The sequence below is a fragment of the Camelus bactrianus genome, chromosome 25 (assembly GCF_048773025.1).
Source record: "Camelus bactrianus isolate YW-2024 breed Bactrian camel chromosome 25, ASM4877302v1, whole genome shotgun sequence".
Lineage (NCBI taxonomy): Eukaryota > Metazoa > Chordata > Mammalia > Artiodactyla > Camelidae > Camelus > Camelus bactrianus.
In genome coordinates this window covers 37,820,925-37,841,267 of record NC_133563.1, presented here as the reverse complement: position 1 = coordinate 37,841,267, position 20,343 = coordinate 37,820,925, and the positions used below count along the sequence as shown (strand labels likewise).

Genomic DNA, 20,343 nt, shown 5'->3' with positions numbered 1-20,343 from the left:
TAGTCTCCCAGGGACAGGTGTCCCCGGCTTTTGGAGAGTTTACGCCATTTTGTGTTTACAAACAACCTATGTTAGTACCCATTTTCCGACAAATCTAAAGAGGATTTTAGCTTTGTGAACACAGGTGAAAAGTGGAAACAGGGCTCAGCGTTCATTCTGCAGCAGCTGTTACAGAGGCAGCGAGAGCCCCCGCCAGGCTCCTTCCCAGAACTGCACTCAGCACGGAGCCCCCAGCGCGGTGACCCGCTGTGAGCAAGGTGTGTCCCAAGGTAACTGCCCCTTCACCTTGTGCCATTTCTGCTTTTGCAGGCATCACTCCTACTCTGCTTTGGAGGCAGGGGATCCTGTCTTCAGGGTCAGAAAGGTGGCATCTGTGGAGGGACATGGTACTTTGTGCAAGGGCTCATGCCCACCCTGAGTTAGCAAATTCCTTTTCTGACTTGTGTGTTGGTCTCTTACACATTTGGTTAATAGGAGGCGGCCCCCAAGGGACACATCCAGAGGCAGTGACCGGTTGGGCCTCTGGCTCTGCAGTACTGGGGCCAGACCCTGGGCCGGGAGACGGCACCAATGGTCTCTCCCTGGGAGGCAGTGGCGCCTTCCCGGGGAATCTTGACTGCAGGGAGAGCAACTGAGTGGTGAACAGGTCAGAACAGATGTTTATTGTGGGAGAAAACAAGATTGCCAGCCAGCAGCAGGACAAGGGCACGCTGACAGGTGCCGGGGGGCTGGGGGGAGACATGGGGGCCAGTGCAGCCCACCTGGGCTGGGGGAACGCCACGTTACGCGTGAGCCCGGGAAAGCTAGGAGAGAGCAGCTGAGGACATCTGGCCCAAATGCAGAGCACACTTACTAGGGACTGCAGGAAATGAAGATATAAGAAAGTAGTTGAACAAATCTGACTCATTGGAAAGTTGTTTCCAGACAATAAAAATAACAGCAGGAAACACTAAACTGCGTAAAGTGTCTGCCCTAGCACAGGCCCAAGACCACCAGCTGCACGCGGGTGTCTACAGCCCACGGCCCCCTCGTGTTGCCAGGGGACCATGAAGAGGAGACTGGTATCCTGAGTGCACAAGTTCTGCAGGAAACAAGCGCGTAGCAACACCAGGAAGCGGGGACACTAAAAGCACACAAGCCCAGGGTGCCAAGTGGGCAAGGCTGCAGTGACACAGGTCACGCCTGGGGCCACAGGGAGCTCGTGGGCTGTGCTGCGCGTGCCGACGCTGGGGCCGCCCAGTTCCGGATCGAGCTGTGCACCATCCTCAGGGTCTGGAAACCTCCCCATCTGTGGAGCTTGCAGGCAACTGTGGGCAGCAGCAGCCCGGGCCCGTGGCCATGCCTGCACCCCGCCGGGACTCCGGTCAAAGGGAGGGGCCCTGGCTCCGTGGTTTGCTGAACAGGTGGCTGGAGTTGGTGAGGGAAGAACCAGCAAATGGTGAACTCCGGAGCTGGGCGCAGTGGCCCTTCAAGGCATAGGCTGCTGCTCAGAGCCACAGCCCCAACCTCTGCACTGCTCCCAACCTGATCCCCAGCCTGACCCTGCTCTGGTCCCAACACTGCTTCCTTGGGCCTCAGAGACACCCCTTCACCCCTCCATCCTGGCTCACTGAGAACCCCGACCTCTCTGTGACCTCCCTGTGCTGCTCCAGAGCAACTGTCCAAGTGCCCCGCCACCAGCACCTCTGTGAACCCCGTGACCCGGAGCCCTGGCCTTCCTCCCTGGCCCACCCCGGCCTTGCTCTGTAGTGTACTTTGGCCTCTAGCTCACTTGCGGAGGGGAGGAACAATCACATCTTGGTGCCCAAATTGGGGACAGACATGAAAGGCCACTAGAAATAAAGCCCAGGTGACACCCTGGTGCCCAGAGTCTCCTCAGGAATGCAGTGGGCCCGGCGAGAGTGACCCAGGCTGAAGCTGGCCAGACCCGTCTGCCCCCAGCCACACTGCTGGCTCTCCCAGCTCCCACCTTCCCTCCGGGCACCCAGGACGGGCCTGGCACGGCTCACAGGAAGCCAGCATGAAGGACCACAGACGTCATGTCCCCTGGACATCCACAGGCATCCCTGAGTCCACCCATGGTCCTCTGTGGCCTTCGCCCTGACATGTGGACATGAGGTGCCCTGAGGTATTTCTGTGGTCGCTGCTGTAACAGTTTTCCTGCAACAAGAACCCATGCTCAGCAGGGAGGGGACATCCTGAGGGGCGGCGGTTCTGAAGGGCATCTCCCGGGCGGCCTCCCGTGGAGAAGGGTCTGACTTTGCTGGCAGGAGTCTGCCTGGAGCCCGCTCTCCCCCTCCGGGCTGAGGGAGAGGAGCTGAGTGCTGCCCTGTCAGGACAGCCCGGCGGGGTCAGGTGGGACGAAGGACATTCCTAGAAGTCTGCACTGTGAACTTCTAAACCTTTGAAAAGGTCTGCAACCCTCCGAAGGCTCCCTGCAGGTCCTGCCCATTTTCATCTCAGGCTTCCTGGGGCCTCTCAGGTCGAACACTTCCCTCCACCTCAGCCCACCCTGCACCGCGCACGCCGTTCCTGCAGCCCAGGCCGTGGACTGCCAGGTGTCCTTCCTTCTCACCATGGCCTTTCCCGTTCCTTCCTCCTGGGTCCGTGCCTCCCTGGGGCTCAGGAACGTGGGCGCTCTGGCAGTTCTGCGGTTCCCCTCCACGCGTAGCCATCAGGAACTCCCTGCTTTAGGGCTGATCTGCCCTCACAGCCTGAAAAGGGTGGGAAACACCTTTCGAATAAATAAAGACGTGCAATCGTTACCTGGTTCCTTTCTTGGGAAAAGCCAACCATGTGAGTAAGGAAGTGCTCTGAGCTTGGGGATATGTGGACACTGTCCTTGCTGAGGGAATGGCCACTGGGGTCTCCGGGACAGCGAGGGGGTGTGGCTCCGCCTGGGGACCCCAGGCCTGAGTGGCAACAGGACTGCGGGGAAAGTGCTTTTCTTTTTAAAAATACTTAAGAAAGTTGGCAGACACATCAAGCCCACGTAAACCCGGGGTGTCTGCGATGTGATGACATTAACAGTAGTGCATCCAACCCCGCCCACCCTCCACCCAGCTCAGCACCCAGAGGCCACCAGACGCTATGCCTGGCCGGGTGGGGGACTAGTCTTCTCTCCCTGGCTGCACGACAAACGCACCCCCAAAGGATACACGCTGTTCCACTTGCTTGGCTCGCACGTGACGGTGATTAAATCATACTGCGTGTCTCCCCGTCTCTGCTCAGGGCTGCGTCCAAGGCCCGCAGATGTCCCTGTGTGTTTCCCCGCGTCGCCTCTGTGCACATGGGCTGTGACGATCACTGTCCGCATCTCTTCAGGCACATGTACAAAGATCCCCTAAGGTGTATTCATAAGTGACGTTTCTGGGTTAATAGGGTAAGCGCATCTTCAACTTGCCGGAAAAGGCCGTTTCTGTTGCTAAAATAGATGCTAGCTTTTAAAGGCTGCATTTGTTAATGGTTTATTAAATTCAATTGACTTTTTTCCTTGTGGTGAAACATACATAGTATTTGTTTTAACTGTCTGTAGGTGAGTCATTCAGTGGCATTACATGTTTACATGCTGTTTCCATCACCACCACCTACACCCAAAACCCTTCACCCTAACAGCCGCTCCATTCCCATCAACGCGCCAACGCCCTCTCTGCCACCCGCCCTCTGCCACCCAGGTAACTGCTAGGCCCTGCGATGCATGGGCCTGCTCTAGGAACCTCGTCCAGGTGGACTCATAGTGTCTGACCTCTGTGTCTGGCTTCTTTCACTAAGTATCATGTTTCCAAGGCTCATCCGTGCTGCAGCGTGTTGGGACTCAGTTCTTTTTGTGGCCGCACAGTATTTCACTGTGTGGAGGTGCCACAGTTTATCTGTTCGTCTGTGGATGGTCGCTTCAGCCATCTCCACCAATGGCTACTGAGAATTATGCTGCTGGGAACATTCCTGTAAAGGCATCTGTTTGAGTCCTGGCTTTCAATTCTTCTGGATACACACCTCGGTGACTTCTGTATGTTGATCTACATGACAACTTTGCTAAGTAATTTCATAATGTCAATAGTTTGTGATTATTTTCAGATTTCTACACAGACAACAGTGTCCTCTGCTAATGGTGACGATGAAGGTTTCCATTCTGATCCTACTTGTGTGTTTTATTCCTCGTGTCACTGCACTGGCCAGACTCCCAGCACTGAGCAGAACCAGCGATGGGGGACACTCCAGCGCTGCTCTTGTTTCCACAGGGAATGCTGTTTACCATTCAACTTTAAAGTATAATTTGCTATAGGTTTTGGTAGATATTCTGTATCACGCTTACAAATTCTATTATGTTCCTTATTTATCAAGAGGTGTGAATCATGAGTGGATGGTGAATTTTAGCATACTTCTTTGCAGCTGCTGAGATGGTAACATGGCACCTCCTCCTCCACAGATGTGTCACTGTTAGGAATCACATCCATCTGGAGCTGAACGTGCCTTCCTGGGATAAACCTTGTCTGTCATGCTCTGCCATCTTCTAACTGTCTCTGGATTTGGTTGCCAGTATTTTGTTTAGAACTTCCGCCCCTACGAGCATGTGACACTAAGCTGTTATTTTGCTTTTAAATTAAAAAAAATTATTTTATTTTTTTAGGAGGGAGGTAATTAGGTTTATTTATTTATTTTTAGAGGAGGTACTGGGTACTGGGAACCCAGGACCCTGTGCACGCCAAGCATGTGCTCTACCACTGAGCGACATCCCCCACCTCCCTGAGCTGTTGTTTTGACGTCACACTGCACTGGCCTCGTAAAACAAGGTGGGCAGTGTTTCCTCTTTTCTGTCTCTGAGTCTCCTGGGAAGGCTGCGAACCACGGATGCTGTCTGATGGTTAGAGGATTCTCGAGGCAGCTTCAGTAACTCATCTTTCTCGCGAGAACCCACATCATCTGAGCGCTCACCTCTGTTGGCTGGTGTTTGTCTCCGGTGTACCTGCCTGCCCCGCTCAGTCCGCAGCAGCTGTGCTCCTTCTCTAGTCCTGGATGCACGGAAGGTCAGGAAGGTCAGTGTTCACGGTCCTGGCAAAGAACCAACCTTTACTTTTTAAATTCTCTCAGCGGTATCCATTCCCATTCGTCGTATTAATTTCTGTAATTTATTTCCTCCCTTCTACTTCAAATTCATCCTGTTGGTCTATTTTAACTTTTAAAGCTGGATGCTTAGCTCGCTGATTCCCATCTCTGCTGATCAGAAGGCGAGCACATACGGCTACAAGTTTCCATTTGGCTCTAGCTGCGCCCGGAGGTTCTTGCAGGATGTATTTTCACTATCATTGAGGTTTAAGTATTTTATAACTTTCACTATGTTTTTTTCCCTTTGCCTCAGGTTACTTATGTTTTCTCTTTCCTGGAACTTGAGTTTAATTTGCATAACAATAACCAAAAAAACCCCCTCATCAAAATAGATTAATCGGAAAGATGTGGCTTCCAGGTACTTGGTGGTGGCGTGGTGTCACTATGGTTAAGTCAGGAGAAATGGGAAATGAGCCCTTCTGTCGGCACCAAAACGGAGGGAGGCAAAAAAGGCCGTGAACTGATTTTAGTTTGTGTGATTTTTCTCATGTCTCTCTTTTTCTAAGGAAGTATTTTTCTGTTAGTGTTTTCCAGGTTGGTTTAATTCTCCTCAGACAGGCACTGAGGACTATCAGCCTGCACGGCCAGCTCTCGTGCCTGTGGGCAAATGTCCCCTCAGTAAGGACACTAACACATGACCAGAGCCGACACTGGCGGAACAGTCAGGGGCCAGCACAGCACTGAGGACGTCACACACAAGTCACGCATCAGGTTAAGCACCGCCAGTGCCCCCATTTCACATCCGGGGAAACCACGGCACAAGGAGGTGAGGGACAGGCCCGAGGTCCCACACGTCCAAGGCACGGGGATCAAGTTGGTAACCCCTGCTCCGAGACTGTGCTCTCTGCCACCTGCTTCCTCTCTAGAAATCGAAGATACCGGACTAGAATGTCTTTTCTTCTCACAACTGGCAAGGGCTGAAACCCACCTGCTGTCTGCGCGCTGCTGGGGCCCTCACGTGGCATAGCCTGGACGGAGGTGTTTGCCAGAATGACTGCCGCCTGTCACTCCGCTTCTGGGGACCCATCCTAAAAGTGGAAGAGATATTTACTACGTTATTTACAATAACAATATAATAATTCAGTGGATCATTATGCAGCCGCAAAAATAATGCTTCCCATCAGTGATAAAAAGGGAATAAAACAACACAGAAAGTGGCAGCTCTTCTGTGGTGCATGTGATGCCCTGTAATCTATGATACACATTGTACAGCAATATTTCATATATAACAATATATACATTGTGGTATATTACAACGTAATAAATCAAAACCAAACCAAACAGAGGAGACACAGACACCCCCAGGACATGGGAGTGCCACGGCCGACGTCCATGTGTCCACACCCCTCTGCCCCAGCACATCCAGACAAACAGCAGTGCGCCCTGCTCGGAGCATCTCCCGACCCCTCCCCAGGGTTTCTTTCAGCTTCTGTACCACCTTTCCCCTGCCAACACTAGTTCTGAAGGACTTTAAGACTCACACGACTGGGGCACTCTCACAAACCCTTCATCTAGGGCAGGCCAAGTCCGGCCCCCGCTTGCTTCTGGAGATAAAGCTTTACTGGCACAGAGCCGCGCTTGTCTGTGTCCGTACTGCAACAGCTGCTGCCAGTCACAGCGGAGCCGAGCCGTGACACAGACCTTACGGCTGCAGAGCCAAGGACAATTACTATCTGGCCCTTTACAGAAAGTCTGCCAAGTCTCGTTCTGGACTCAGGAATGACGGACAATTAGCCACTTGGCACTGTCCCTCTCAGTGTCCGGATGTGTACTGCCAACATTGCTTCTTTGCTCAATATCTGAGAGTAAACTGCAGACATCACGACCCTGTGGCCCTGAAGACCTTCCTTAGCAAGCATCTTCTGTGACAAGGACACTGTCTGGGGTGGCCGCAGGTCCTTAGACCCAGAGCTGACACTGATGTGCCAACCCCCAACCCGGGACAGTCTAGATGCAAGGTCTGCCAATGTCCCGGTAGCATCCTTCACCACAGCCTCTCCCAGCCAGGATCACATGGCTTCCCCCCAAGCCAGCCCCTGGCGCCTGGTTTTGAACACTTCTGCCTCACCACGTCTCCACTTCCGGGACCGTGTAAGCAGGTGGCAGGCTGCGCCCGCCACACGTGGGGCTGGGCTGAGCTGCTGTGGGAGGAGGGCCTGCTGAGCGTGGAGCAGGGGTGTGGGCTCAGGTGTAGCTGCTGTGACGGAACAGCTCTCAGAAAGAACCAGGGTAACACTCTGTTAACCTGGAGCAACGCTCCCCCGGGAGCCCTCTCCCCCGTGGTGAGTGAGTGCCTGATGGGGGTCTGTCTCCACCCTAACTCGAGGGGGGCGGGAGCCCCAAAGACTGGGGCCGTTATCAGTTCTCTGGGTCCAAACAGCAGAAAACATAGGCATCAACGTCTTCCTAATAAAAAGCCACGTTACCTCCTGGGTGGCAGGCACCTCACCCCTCTTGTATGGTGTTCAAGTTCCAGGACAAACCGCACCAGCGCCCAGGAGAGTGAGGAGGCCCGTCCAGACGTGGACATGAGGGTGGGCAGGGCAGACCTGGGGCCAGGCGTAGGGACACGGAACTAAGCCAGACGGAGAGCTGGCCCCACAGACGGGCCACTGTCTCGTGTCTGCAGGGCTGTGTGGCAGGTGAAGGCCAGATGGAAGCCGCTGTCAGTGTCCCGTGGGCCCCCACATGGCCAGGGCAGGACTCTCCTGTGGTGACAGCATTCAGTGTCCTGAGGGGCTGCTCATCTGGACAGGGGTTGGGAGGACACAAAGGGGGTTCAGTTCCGGGTTGGGGGCTGAGTTCAAGGAATGGTGTTCCAGCCGGGGAGAGAATCCAGAGGACAAATGGCAGCACCATCACCACAGCTGGCCGGTGGGGACAGCGGGGCCCTGGTGCTCACGTGGAAGCACTGCCCCCCAGCCCAGGGCCACAGGCCTTCTGCCAGGCTGCGTGGGGTTGGACTCAGGACCCAGGGGGCCAAAGTCTGCAGACCAAAGTCTTCAAAGGAGCAGGTGGGAGAGCTGAAGCCAGAGTGGACACTGCAGGCAGAGGCACAGCTGGAGGTGCTGGGCGGCCGCAGGTGTCCGGGCCTCCCCTGCCAGGCTGCACTCAGGAACGCAGCTGCCCTCTGGCAGCAGTCTGCATGCTTGCCTCCCTGGTCCCACCGCTGCAAGGAGCTTCCTGGTTATCGTGGCGTCTCGACCCAGAGATTCTCTGGAGCAGAGGGGTCTCTGGCCACACTTGGGAGCTCGCTTGCCTAGCTGAGGGCTTTTCCTGGAGAAAGTGGGACCCCCTCGCCGGAAGGGGGAGGACCCCAGGCAGGCCAGCCAGGGAGGTTCTCGCGGGCACAGAGCTCCAGCCTGGCTGACAGCTTCCCCATGCTCAGTGCTTCCTCCAAGGACGGCGTTTCCGGTGGCGAATGAGACATGAGCTGTAGGCAAAGGTCTTCCCACACTCCTTACACTCGTATGGTTTCTCGCCAGTGTGGGTCTTCTGATGTTTTAGGAGATTTGAACGGCAGTTAAAGGCTTTGCCGCATTCACCGAACTTGAAGGGCTTTTCTCCTGTGTGAATTCTCTGGTGTTTGGTCACGTCGGAGCTGTGTCTGAACGTCTTCCCACACTGAGTGCACTGGAAGGGCTTCTCTCCGGTGTGGACTCTCTGGTGGCGAATGTGGTCGGTCTTGTGCTTAAAGATGCGCCCACACTCGCTGCATTCGTGGGGCTTCTTCCTCTGGAAGGGAGGGACAGGGGAACCCCCTCCAAGTCATCTTTAAACGAAGCATCGAAGGCCTCAAACGTGTTCCTCATCATCAGGACTCAGGCTGGGCTCTTTACTGTGCTTTTTAGCCAAAGTGGATCTCTGGTTTGGCCTTTTTTTCCCAGACATTCTCCCTTCTTTGGGAGTGCCCTTCTGCACGCCTGCTTCTTCCTGTGGGGTCTGTGTCTTCTCTTTTTTGCCTGTGGGCCTTTCCATCCTTCTTGTTCCCAGGAGAGAGGAAGGACAACTAGAAGGCAGCCAGGGCCAAGGAGGATGGCCGGCAGCAAAATGCTCCAGCCTTATGAACTTCTTTGTAACTCTGCTTCTTCAGAAAGGTCTTGCCTTAGACACAACTCTTCATTTTTCCGACCTTGCAACTGCAGCCCTGAAACAGAAAATCTGCACCAGACAGAAGAATGTAACCAATACTGAGGCTGGATAGGAACAAGACTATGAATGTTAGATTAAACAAGTGTTCAGGAAAGAAAAAAAAAAAAGAATGTCCGTGCAGAACACAGCCATGAGCTCTCTAAGCACTGAGCCAGAGGGAAAGACGGATGGATGGATGGGCAGAGGAAGGGGAAAGGAGGTGCGGGAACTCGCCCCTTCCCTTCCCTGCTCGTGTACCCCACCTGGACATCGAATGAACCTCAGAGTGGACTCGAGCACTGGATTTCCCTGAACCCCCGCTGCACCACTCTTCCCAGGTTTCCTTGTCTCAGGAAATGGCATCATCGTTTACTCTGCTGTTAACCAAAGAATTCTTCTTCCTCTGACAGGGGGCAGTGTCTTCGCACCTGTGTCCAGTAGGCTCTGGCGCGTTCCATGGACCAGCGCCTGCTGTGTGATCCCTAAGCTGGAGTTTTCCGTGTTCTTTACTCGCTCGTTCTCCACTTCCTGTATTTGGGACCAGACAATGGGCTTTTGAGGCTACAGGCCCTCATGGAAGGTACCGTCCATCACCCGGAGCCCAGACTCTGAGCTGGAGGAACTCGGGGCACCCACTATCCCACCTTCGCTGCCATCCTCCATGCAGCAGCCCTACCATGTCCCTGCCCAAGTCCCCAGTGGCTCTTCCACACTTAGAAGCCCCACACGCTGCTGCCCCTGCACCTCCTGGCCCTGGCCCATCACTCAGCACCCTCCTCCCCAATCTAGCCATCTTCAGGTTCACCACCCATTTCCAGTCTTCCTGTCTCAGCATCTGGCTGCTCCCAGAAACAGGCCCCTGGAGCAGGTGTCCCTGGTGCTGGCTCCCCACACATCCAGAACTCTGCTCCCAGGGTTCTTCTCCGAGAGGCCTCCCTGACCCCAGTCCCTGTTCCCTTACCCAGCTCTAGTCTTCCGCGTGGCAGTTAACTGAAGCTGATTCATCCACTGAAGGCCAAAGCCCCAGGTAACCATCAACTGGGATCTTGCCTCAACTGTCTAAAAAGTGTGATATTCTCTGTCCCTAATCCCAGAGAAAGCATTCCAGTTTTTTTTGGTTACTTTTTTTCCTTAATTGAATTAGCTACAATGTGTCAGTTTCTGGTGCACAGTGCAACATCCCGGTCATAAATGTATTCCAGTGTCACCACCAACCCGAACAGGCATCAGCTGTGCTTGCAGGAGCATCGCCAGCATGGCTCATGTCTCATCTATTAAGAACCCTCATCTGCTTCTTTTTTAAAATTACTTCTTAGCTTCCTTGATCTGCCTCTTCTGTCAGTGCTAACTAGTGGAATTCCAGGATGAAGCTTTGACAAACTTCAGGCTTTTTAATTGCTCGCAAAAGAAAGCTCCATCAGATGAAGAAAGAGCACTTTCCTCTCAGACTGTGTTCTGAGTCCTCAAATTATCCTTGAGAAGACTTCTCATGGCCTGTGTTGGTTACCGAGTCCACCAGGATGTCCATATCCTGACAGGCTGTCTCACCCCCAAATGTGGTGCTCTACACCATAATGTTCCAAATGACATGTGTTTTGAGGTCTAAATCCTTCCAGTTCTCTTTAGGTCAAAGGGGGTACTTTTTGTCCATTCTCCCATGCAGAGAGGCAACACAAAAAATGACTGTTCTGGTTTCCCATCTTGACAAGAGTTTGAGAGTCTGGTTTCTTCTAAATGAAAGTGTTCAGATGCACCCAATTTGGATTCAGGCCAGCATCACTCTCTGAAGGCTCTACTGGAGGTAGCTTCTGGGAGGAGGCTGCTCTCACCATCAGGTGGGAGCCAGAACTGAGGATGATGGAAGGCCATAGGGGCCGAGGGAAGCATGCAGAAATAAGGTGGCCACTCTCATAGGAAGAACAAGGGCAGAGGATCAGAGTCTCAGCCAGGCTGGAGTTTGAGCTGGGGTCTAGTTTTAGTAGTAAACCAAGAACCAAAAGGAAAAAGTGTCATCAACCTTCTAGCCTGTGGCTCCCCAGGGGAGATGTACTCATCTTGGCTCTGTGCTGACCCACTTGATGGAGGGGAGTGGTTCTTGAATCCACTGAGGTGGACACCTGCCGGCTGTGCTCCAAGCACTGTTCCCCCTACCAGGTCTCCGGTCACTCTATGTGTGGCTTGTCACTGATGTGGCAGTCTCCCAACGAGGTGAGGGTTCTTCAGGGCAAGGATCATGCCTTTTTCATCCTTGAATCCCTAGTTACTGGGCTGAAGCCTGCACGTGCTGGTGCTCAGGCAACATTCCATATAATCGTCTTGTCTGCCCAACTCAAGCTGGGAGGTGCTTAATGGCAGAGATTAGACATTCTCACTTCTCTAAGTCCCATGCACACCAAGGAATAAAATAACTATTAAAAACGGAGTAGACCGCAGGTCATAGTCTTGGGCCTTTCCTTACTCAGGCCTGTAGACCTGGTGACTGCTACAGCCACACAGAAACTCAACCCGCCTTTCCAGACGGGGCCCTGGCCCAAAGGCCGGGGTGTTGGCACCTGCTGTGTGGCTTCAGTAGCCACTCTCTGGGCCAGGCCTCCTGTAACATGAAGCCATGGGTACCCACCGGCAGCAGGACTCCCTGGAAATCTGTTTCCCTCAGAAGCCTGGGTCTCAGGGAGAGACTGGATTACTAATAGGTTTGAGATCCGAGGGCAAACACGCACCCAAGCGGACTGCGGGCGCCGGGCCTGCCAGCGTCCCCGCAGTGGTGTCGAAGCCGAGAGAGGGGCCCTGAGAGCGCCCGCCAACGACAGAGCCTCGCCAGCCGCGCGTGCAGGGCCCGGGGACTCCTTCACCTCGATCCGCACAGAACTGTCCTCGCGCGCCTCGCCCTCCTCCCCGCGGCGCCCGGGAGCCGAGCCCGCTGTCCTGGGCAGGGGCCCCACGAGACCCCAGAGGGACCCAGTCAGTCCCTGCCTGGAGGGCAGGGTCTCCGGGCTGGAAAGGACGCCCCCTCGCTGGGCCCCTCCGCACCTCCTCCTTACAGAGCTGACCCTCCCGGCACTGCCCAGTGAAGAAGCCGGGCGTACGCGCCCGCCGAAGAGCCCGCCCCCGGGCCCGCCCTCGGGCCCGCCCTTTCCGGTGCCGCTCTAGGAGGCGAGGCGCCCCCACCCCCGCTCCGCCCCTCAGCTGGTTTTCCCTCTTCTCGCCGGCTTCCGGTGCCCGCAGGGAGAGCCCGCCCCCAGGCCCGCCCTTTCCGGTGCCGCTCTAGGAGGCGAGGGCCCAGGCTCGGCGTTGCGCCGCGGACTCCGCCCCCCAGCCATCTCCTCCCACTCAGCTCAGGTCCCACATGGCCTCTCGCCCACGCGCCCCCGCCGCTCATCCGAGGCCCACTAACTCCCTCCGGACCCCTCCCTCACTCATGCCCTTCCCTCCAGCCACCTGTTTGACTTCTTTGGAAACAGCAGGCGCTGTCTTGCCGCTCCCTCTGCCTGGGATACCTGTCTGCAGCTGTCTGCTTGGCGCAAGCCCACCTCCTGCCTGCGGAGAGCTCACCCCCTAGTGGGCCCCCCGCCCGACAGCTGACCGCCCTGTGTGTGTTAGTCTCCTGGTTACCGCAAACAGCAGCTTAAAACAACAGCTATTTGTTATATCACGGTTCTTGCGGGACAGAAATCTAGGAGACGCTTGGCTGGACCTCTGTTCAGTCCAGCAAGGCTGCAGTCATGTTGTCGGCAGGTCCTTGTTCTCAGTTGGGGGCGAAACTGCTTCCACACTTACGTGGTTGTTGGCAGGATTCGTTTCCTGGTGGCTGTGAGATTTCTTCTGTGCTGTTGGCAGCCTGACCTTAGGTGTTAACTTAGGGAACCGCCCACCATTCCCTGCCACATGGCCCTCTCCATGGGCAGTTCGCAGCAGGCTGCTTGCTCCTTCAGGGCTGGCAGAGAGCCTTTCTCCCCAGGCTGCTCAGATGGAGTTTTATGTAACCGAACAATGAGAGCGACCTCCTGGCACCTCTGCCGCATTTTGATAGGAGCTCGTGGGTGCTGCCTGTGCTATTGGGGATAACACCACAGCATTCTGCCTCGTCTCCACCCCCCCAGCCCCCATCCTTCCCTACCATTTTTCATAGCAATTTCCACTTTCTATCATACTATGTAATTAACTAACTGTTTTTTATGTTTATCTTCCCCTCCCACGCCAGAGGATCAAGTCTTTGGGGGCACGTGACCTCACTTTTTCTGTTCACTGATGTGTCCTTCCAGTTGCCTGGCATGTGGTGCACCCTCATCATGTGCTGTGTGATGAATGGGCATATGGATGGTTATCTTACCCACTCCGGGGGCCGTGATACCGCCTGGATATTGCCTTCCCCCACATATCGCAGATTCCAGCCCTTGGTGTCCCGCTGTCTCCTGGACTTCACCCTCGCACAAGCTTCAGGGACCTCGATCTCAATATAGTCTAGACCAAACTCAGCTCTGCTCCCTCTTTGCTGCTACTGTCAACTTCAATAATATAATAATAGTCAGGTATTTTACCAGCAAAAGCGAGTTTATTCAGGAATAGCCAGATGACTTGCAATTCAGGAAATGCAAACTATGGTGGGCCATGGGTAAACCCAGAAAAGAAGGAAGAGGAATTGCTTTCATAGGAGAAAGGGGGGATTTGGGAGGAGTTGGTCCCATGGATGGTGGGCGAGAGAACTCCGTCTACCAGCTGAAGAGGTCCTCCTACCTCCACCTTCTAGGGGCTTGCGGGCCTCCCTCTTCGGCCTCTTCCCCTTCCATGAGACCCTAGCAAGGAGTGTGCATCTGCACAGCCTGGGCTTCAGGCCCCCATGTCCTACACATGTACACACACACACACACACACACACTCTCTCTCTCTCTCTCTCTCTCTCTCTCTCTCTCTCACAAGTATGTGATCTGATTCATTCCAGGGATTGGACCCCATGAGATTGTGGGGCCCCGAGAGTGGCTGTTTTCTGCCTGTCTTATGCTGGAGCTCCACCAGGCGGATCATCTCAGGCTGTGGGAGGGCTGAGCTGGGTCTGGATGCCAACTTCACACCCATGGCTCGTGTCAGGGATGAGCACCTGCACCCTCACAGTCTCAGTTTTTTTCACCTATACACTGGGGAGAGGAGCTCGACCTCAGGGTCTCTCCATGAGACCCAGGGAGACCCCGTGGGAAGCGCCAGCGGTTGCGGGGCAACGCAGGTGCTGATGGACGCTGGTCTGTTTCACCCTCGCTTGGCAGGACTGCTGTTTCCTTACTTAATTCCATCCCTCTGTGTCATTTGTTCCCAAACCTGCTCTTCAGAATCATCTCAGAATTCTTTTTTTAAATTTAATTTAATTTTTAAATTTTTTTGAGGGGAGAAGTATTAGGTCTACTTGTTTATTTATTTTCAGAGTGTTGCAGAAAAATGTATTACAGCTCAGTGTTACAGCTCAGTTGTGACATCAACCTGGATCCAGGCGGGAGACCAAGCAGCACTCGGAGAGTTGGAGAACTCAGGCGTATGATGCCAGCGGGTCCAGAGGAGTTAACACTCCAATCTCTGGACCCCATCTATAGGTTTACACAGGCTTTTAAAGGCTGCCAGTTTATACTTTGCAACATCATATGCAAATAAAATATAACAAAAGTTGACTAACTAGGAACAAGCTTTGTAGAAATGGACCAATCAGGTGGGAGAGAAATAACCAATTAAGAGTGAGCTTCATGCAAATAAAGTACTACAAATGGACCAATCAGAAGTTAGGGAAATGGACCAATCAGGAGTGAACTCAATAGAATTTTAGGGGTAAGTTCCACTTTCCTAGAAGTAAGCAGTTTCAGAGGCAAAAAGTGAGATAAAGCCTCTGGGCCAGGGAACTGGATGGTGCTGGCAGGAGAGTAGTGGCCCTGCCTGGGGGTCCTGCCGGTCTTTTTATGGGGCTTCCCACCTCAAGAGGAGGTACTGGGAATTGAACCCAGGACCTTGTGTATGCTAAGCACGTGCTCTACCACTTTAGCAACACCCTCCCCCATCTCAGAATTCTTAAACAGAAGAGCCCTGTTTTGTCCGGTGCTGTCCAAGAGCTGGTGAAACAGAATGCCATGGGGTTGGAACCCCTCATAGTCCAGTGATTCTGACCGTCAGTCAGATTTGAGCAGCCCCTGAAGGCAAGATCCCCTCGGACCAGTGATAGTCAGCCCGGGCTGTTCTTTTGGAACACCTAAGAGCTTAAAGAAAGTGCCACTGGGACCCCTCCCAGGAGTGCTGATTTGATGGTGGAGGCAGGGAGCCTGGCACCCATTATTGGTATTTTTTAAAAGCTCTCCTAGATGATTCTCACAGGTGGCCGGGGTCCGGAACCACTGTTCTTGAGAGCGGGTGCAGGACTACGCACACAAGAGGAGGCACACAGGAGTCGGGACAGCAGTTTAGTCATTCTTTCAAGAATCACTGATTCCTGCCCTGTGGGCACGTTCCTCGATTGTGTGTCACACAAATTTACTTAGAAAAACGAATGTTGCCCCTCAGGCTTACAACTGATGACGAGAGGTGGGTGTAAGTACACTCGTTCTCCAATTGCATAGCCTTTCCCGTGTTCATCCGCTTGCAGATTTACTAGGAGAGAAATCTTTAGGCGTCCCCTGAGCCGGGCAGGGTGGGTGAGGGAAGCCGCACTGCAGCCGACATTGCTGTGGTCCTTCAGGTCCAACTGGGGCTGAGGCTGTGTTCTGCCTGTGTGGCTTCTTTTTCCTTGTGGCTGGAGGGTAACACCCAGCCTGGAGCTTCATTTCCTGTAGCCACTGCATTGAAATGCAGTGGTTCTTGCTGGAGAATTGTTCTGAGGTTGGAGCTTCATGGGACAGCTTTTCTCCAGGACGCAGCCTCAGCTGGGCTGTCCCGCGCGCTCACACCTCTACCCAGTACCCAGTACCCAGTTTCTTTCTGGGAGGATTATGAGGTTGAGTAAGGGGCACCAGTCATAGCCCCTGCCCACCAATGCTCTAAGGCCGGGAGCCGACAGCTACCCTGGTCCCATGGGTGAAGGGAGCTTTGCTCGGGTGAGCATCCTTGACACTGAAACGCCTTTCTGTGTCCCTGAGCGGCCTCCACCCTTTCACCTGCTCTCAGGTGGGAGCCCTTGATGTGTTCAGGCCTGAGGTCTTCCAGTGACATAGCCTCCCTTCCGAAGCATTCCTGGTCAGACTGGGTGCTGAGGAATTGGTGGCCTCGCTCACTGACCTGTCCCCACATTCACTGGCTTCTGCAAATCCCGGTGGCCACTGAAGGGTGCCACTCGGCCTTTCTGGGAATCTCTGTCCTCAGGAATGTCCTGCTTTGGGGATCACTTCCTCATCCTCACCCAGTCTTTGTAGCCGAGAACAAGGACAGGAAATGGGACCAGGGCCATCTGCTTCCTGCGTTGGGAGAAAGGAAGTCCCAGGGAAACACTGACGAATGGAGCCTGGGGTGGGGAGGTGATCAGGGGGGTTCATGGGCTGAAGTGGGACCCCCACAGCCCCTCACCCAGCCAGCAGGCCGTGGGGGCCCAGGAGAGAAGGGGACACAGCATTCTCCCTGAGTTTACTGCCAGTGCCAGGGCTGGGTGGGGACACAGGGCCTGAGGTAGCCCCGGGGGGTGGTTTCCTGGTGGGGTTGATGTGGCAGCCGGGGACAGGGTCCCTCAACCCGATGGGCTGGTTTGTCCCCTTCCCACTGGGGCTGGTGGTGGGGGAGGGGGCAGAGGGACATTGAAGGGAGCAGGGCATGTGGGGCCACCAGTGCTGGGAAGAGAGACAGAGGCCTGCCTCCAAAGACCAAGTGCAGGGGCCCAGGGACACCCCCCCGGGACAGCTCCAGGGGTCAGAACAAGAACCATCGCTCTCAGCATCGGCAGAGCACCAGTGACTGGCACCCAGCACCCAGCACCCAGCCAGCCTCTGCAGGCTCCTAGGAGATGGGCTCTCTGTTTCTCCAGTTTCCTGGGAGAGAGAATGGAACACAGAGAGGCTAAGGGCTTCCCCAGATCCCTCAGCCAGGAGGGGGCCACTTCAAACTGGAGGCCTACTGGGCATCTCAGCCCGGGTGATTTTTCAGGTCCCTTTCTAGTCTCTGGGTCCCCACGTCATACTGGAAGGTCCAGGGGCCTCAACAGCATTGGAGCCGCAGGGCAGAGTGCTGACCGCGGGCCACCAGGCTCCAGCAGTTTCCAGCATCAGACCCTCGAGGAGTGCCCTCTGAGGGGCAGGCACCTCTCACAAGTGCTGTGCCGATCTGAAGCCCATCTCCAGACTCCTGCGGAGGATGGCACATTCACTACTTTGATGATGGAAAGTTGGGCCAGGCTCCGTCACTCACGAATGCCACAGCGTCCCCGAGGTGAAGGCCGCGCGCAGGGCTGGGGCAGGGACGAGCGGGGAGTGTTGGGGTGAGGGGCTGCCGCAGACCTCCGTGTTGGGGGCGGGGACTCTCAGTGGGGGTGTACGTGGGACCTGATGCAGTGGCAGTACAATCTCACTGGTGGGAGGTGAGCTTAAGCCAAGTCACCACAGAAACCATGCCCTCTGTGGGGCAGGGACAGCCGGGAGGGGTGGGGGCCATCTCAGGTGGGCAGAGGTCTGTCTCCGCTTACAGGAAGGTCTGCATGCAGGATCTGGTGCTCTGAGCTTGGCAGCTGCTGCCACAGAACTTGGGGGGGACACAGGCACCCTGTCAAACAGGTGGGCAGAGTTTTGAGGAGGCCAGCAGGAGCAGGTGCTCATGAGGGCCACAGGCAGGGCCCGGCGCTGGTGAGCTCCACGTGCTCCAGCCCTCCCACTTCTGCCTGCAAAGCCCCCCAGGGCCAGGCCCTCTCCGCCAGGCCCCTGCCCCTCCTCCTGAATCCTGGCAAATATCTCCTTTACACTCAGTTCAGTGCTGCTGCCCACCTCTGTGCCCCACAGAGCAAGCCCTGTCTCAGCCCATCGTGATGGCTGAATCGTGTCCCCCAGATTCGTAGGCTGAAGTCCTAACCACAGGAGCTCAGAAGGGGACCATGTTTGGAGGTGGGGTCTTTAAAGAGGTGATTAAGGGACGTTAGGGTGGCCCCAATCAGTCTGATTTGTGCCCTTATACAAGGAGGAGATGAGGACACAGACACACACTGAGGGACGACCACCTGAGGACATGGGGAGGAGATGGCTGTCCGCTCACCCAGGAGAGAGGCCTCAGGAGCAACCAGCCCTGCCCCCACATGGGGCTCGGACTTCCGGCCTCTGGACTGGGAGAAGCTGCATTCCTGTCGTTTAACCCCGCAGGCTGTGGGGCTTGGGCACTTCTCAGCTGGATGGAGTTGGGCACCAGCGGACATCAGGGCCTTTTGGGGGAGGAATGCGGATTTTAGTGGTCCCCAGGCAGAGACTGATCAAGGCCCTGAGGGTGGATACTTCGGAGAAGCAAGGTTTGAGGAGGGGCACGAGGCAGTGGGTGCTTTCCAACAGGCTTCTGAGCCCCTGGCTTGAATGTCGGAGTGAGAGAGCCTGAGGTTCTGTGGGGGCGGGGGCCCACGGCTGCACCAGGACCACTGTGCTTCCTGGGAGCTGCTGGGATGCCGGCTGGGAGGGAGCGAGACTCTGCCAGGGTGCGGTGCGGTGTGTTGTGGCCTGCAGCCCATCTCAGAGCTTTCTGGAGAAGAGATGACGAGGAACAGAGGCAGGGATGCGGGCTCCAGGAGGGCGGGTTTCTGATCTGCCCCTCCTGGTGGTGCACAGAGGGCACAGTAAGTCCAGTGGGTAAGAGCCCGCTAGGGAGAAGCCCGGTTCCCCAGACGCCCGTTTCCAAGGCAGCCCTCCGAGGGTGAGTGCTGGCTGACTTTTGCCGCCGCTGGTCCCCAGGAGGGGAGTGATGATGCACCTGGTGGCCCTGGGGAGAGTCTGTTCTCCTCCACCTCCCTCACTGTGTCCCTGCCCTGGCCTGGGCTCCACACCCTTACTTTTCTTGTCTGTGGGGATGTCGGATCCCACGAGTCTCTGTGCCTGTGTCCTCAGCTGCTCAGAGCTCAGGGGGAGGGAAGTGGGCTTAGAATTTGTCCCACGAGTTGGGGTCAGGTACCACAGTTGGCTCCGTGACAGCAGTGGTCAGCAGACGAGACCAGGCAGAGGAAAGGGCTGTGTGTGTGCGTGCCTCCCTCGAGAATGTTCATGGCCCAGGCAGCTCGGTGGCCTCAGGCTGAGGGTCACCGGAGAGTCCTGGACACAGGCCGGCCATGCCCACAGCAGCAGCATGGGGGAGGCTGGCCACCATAGATGGTCTGTCTTTCTCTCCTTCCTTCACTGGCTGATCATATATTCAATATTGAAAATCCCAAATCTCCAGGAGTCTGAATCTAGTAACCAGGGAAGGACCTGGCGTCAGAATCTTGTCTGGATGGTGGGAGCGTGGCTAGGAACCAAGCAGCAGCCAACGACCATGCCTGACTTCCAGGCTGTGGCCCCAGTGTCTAGGAATACCCCTCCTGCTGGGCCGCAGGACTGGGTCCAAGCCCAGCACACAGGTGTCTGGTGGGGTCTGATGTTGGAGGATATGCTCAGTTCAATGATGGTCCCCCAAATATCCAGGTCCTCATCGCCGGAACCTTGGAATGTACGACCTCACATGGCAGAAGGGACTCGGCAGATGTGATGAAGCTCGGCTCTTGAGATGGAGACCGCTCTTGATTCTCTGGTGGGACCATTGTCACCACAAGGGTCCTCATAGGAGCAGGTGGAGGGAGATTTGAGACAGACAGTGATGAGGAAATCACAGGTTGGAGAGATGCGCTTTGACGAAGGAGGAGGGGGCCATGAGCCAGGAATGCAGCCTGCTTCCAGAAGCTGGAAAGACAAGGAAACATTCTCTCCCGGAGCTTCTGTACCAGGGCGGCAGACAGGAGCAAAAGGTCACACGGAGATACACATGGAGCAGGAGACCGACTGCAGGTTCACATGTCACGGAGGCCGAGAAGCCCCCCAGTCTGCTCTCTGTGAGCTGGAGAACAGGAAGGCCAGGGGTGTGATTCCCTCTGAGTTCAGAGGCCCAGGAGCCAGGAGAGGAAGGACGACCCAGCTCAGGAAGAGAGAGGAATGGGACAGC

The 20,343-nt window shown here is 55.4% G+C and overlaps 1 protein-coding gene across 1 annotated transcript; it reads right to left on the bottom strand.

Annotated features, from left to right (window-relative positions):
• Positions 1-639: 639 nt before the first annotated feature.
• Positions 640-12,338, bottom strand: ZFP41 (ZFP41 zinc finger protein). Its single transcript, XM_074352905.1, is given in 7 exon segments — positions 640-2,160; positions 2,576-2,714; positions 6,032-6,131; positions 7,530-8,849; positions 8,852-8,904; positions 8,906-9,762; positions 10,196-12,338. Coding segments are annotated over 3 exon segments (591 nt in total). The 5' UTR covers positions 9,082-9,762; positions 10,196-12,338; the 3' UTR covers positions 640-2,160; positions 2,576-2,714; positions 6,032-6,131; positions 7,530-8,487.
• Positions 12,339-20,343: the final 8,005 nt, after the last annotated feature.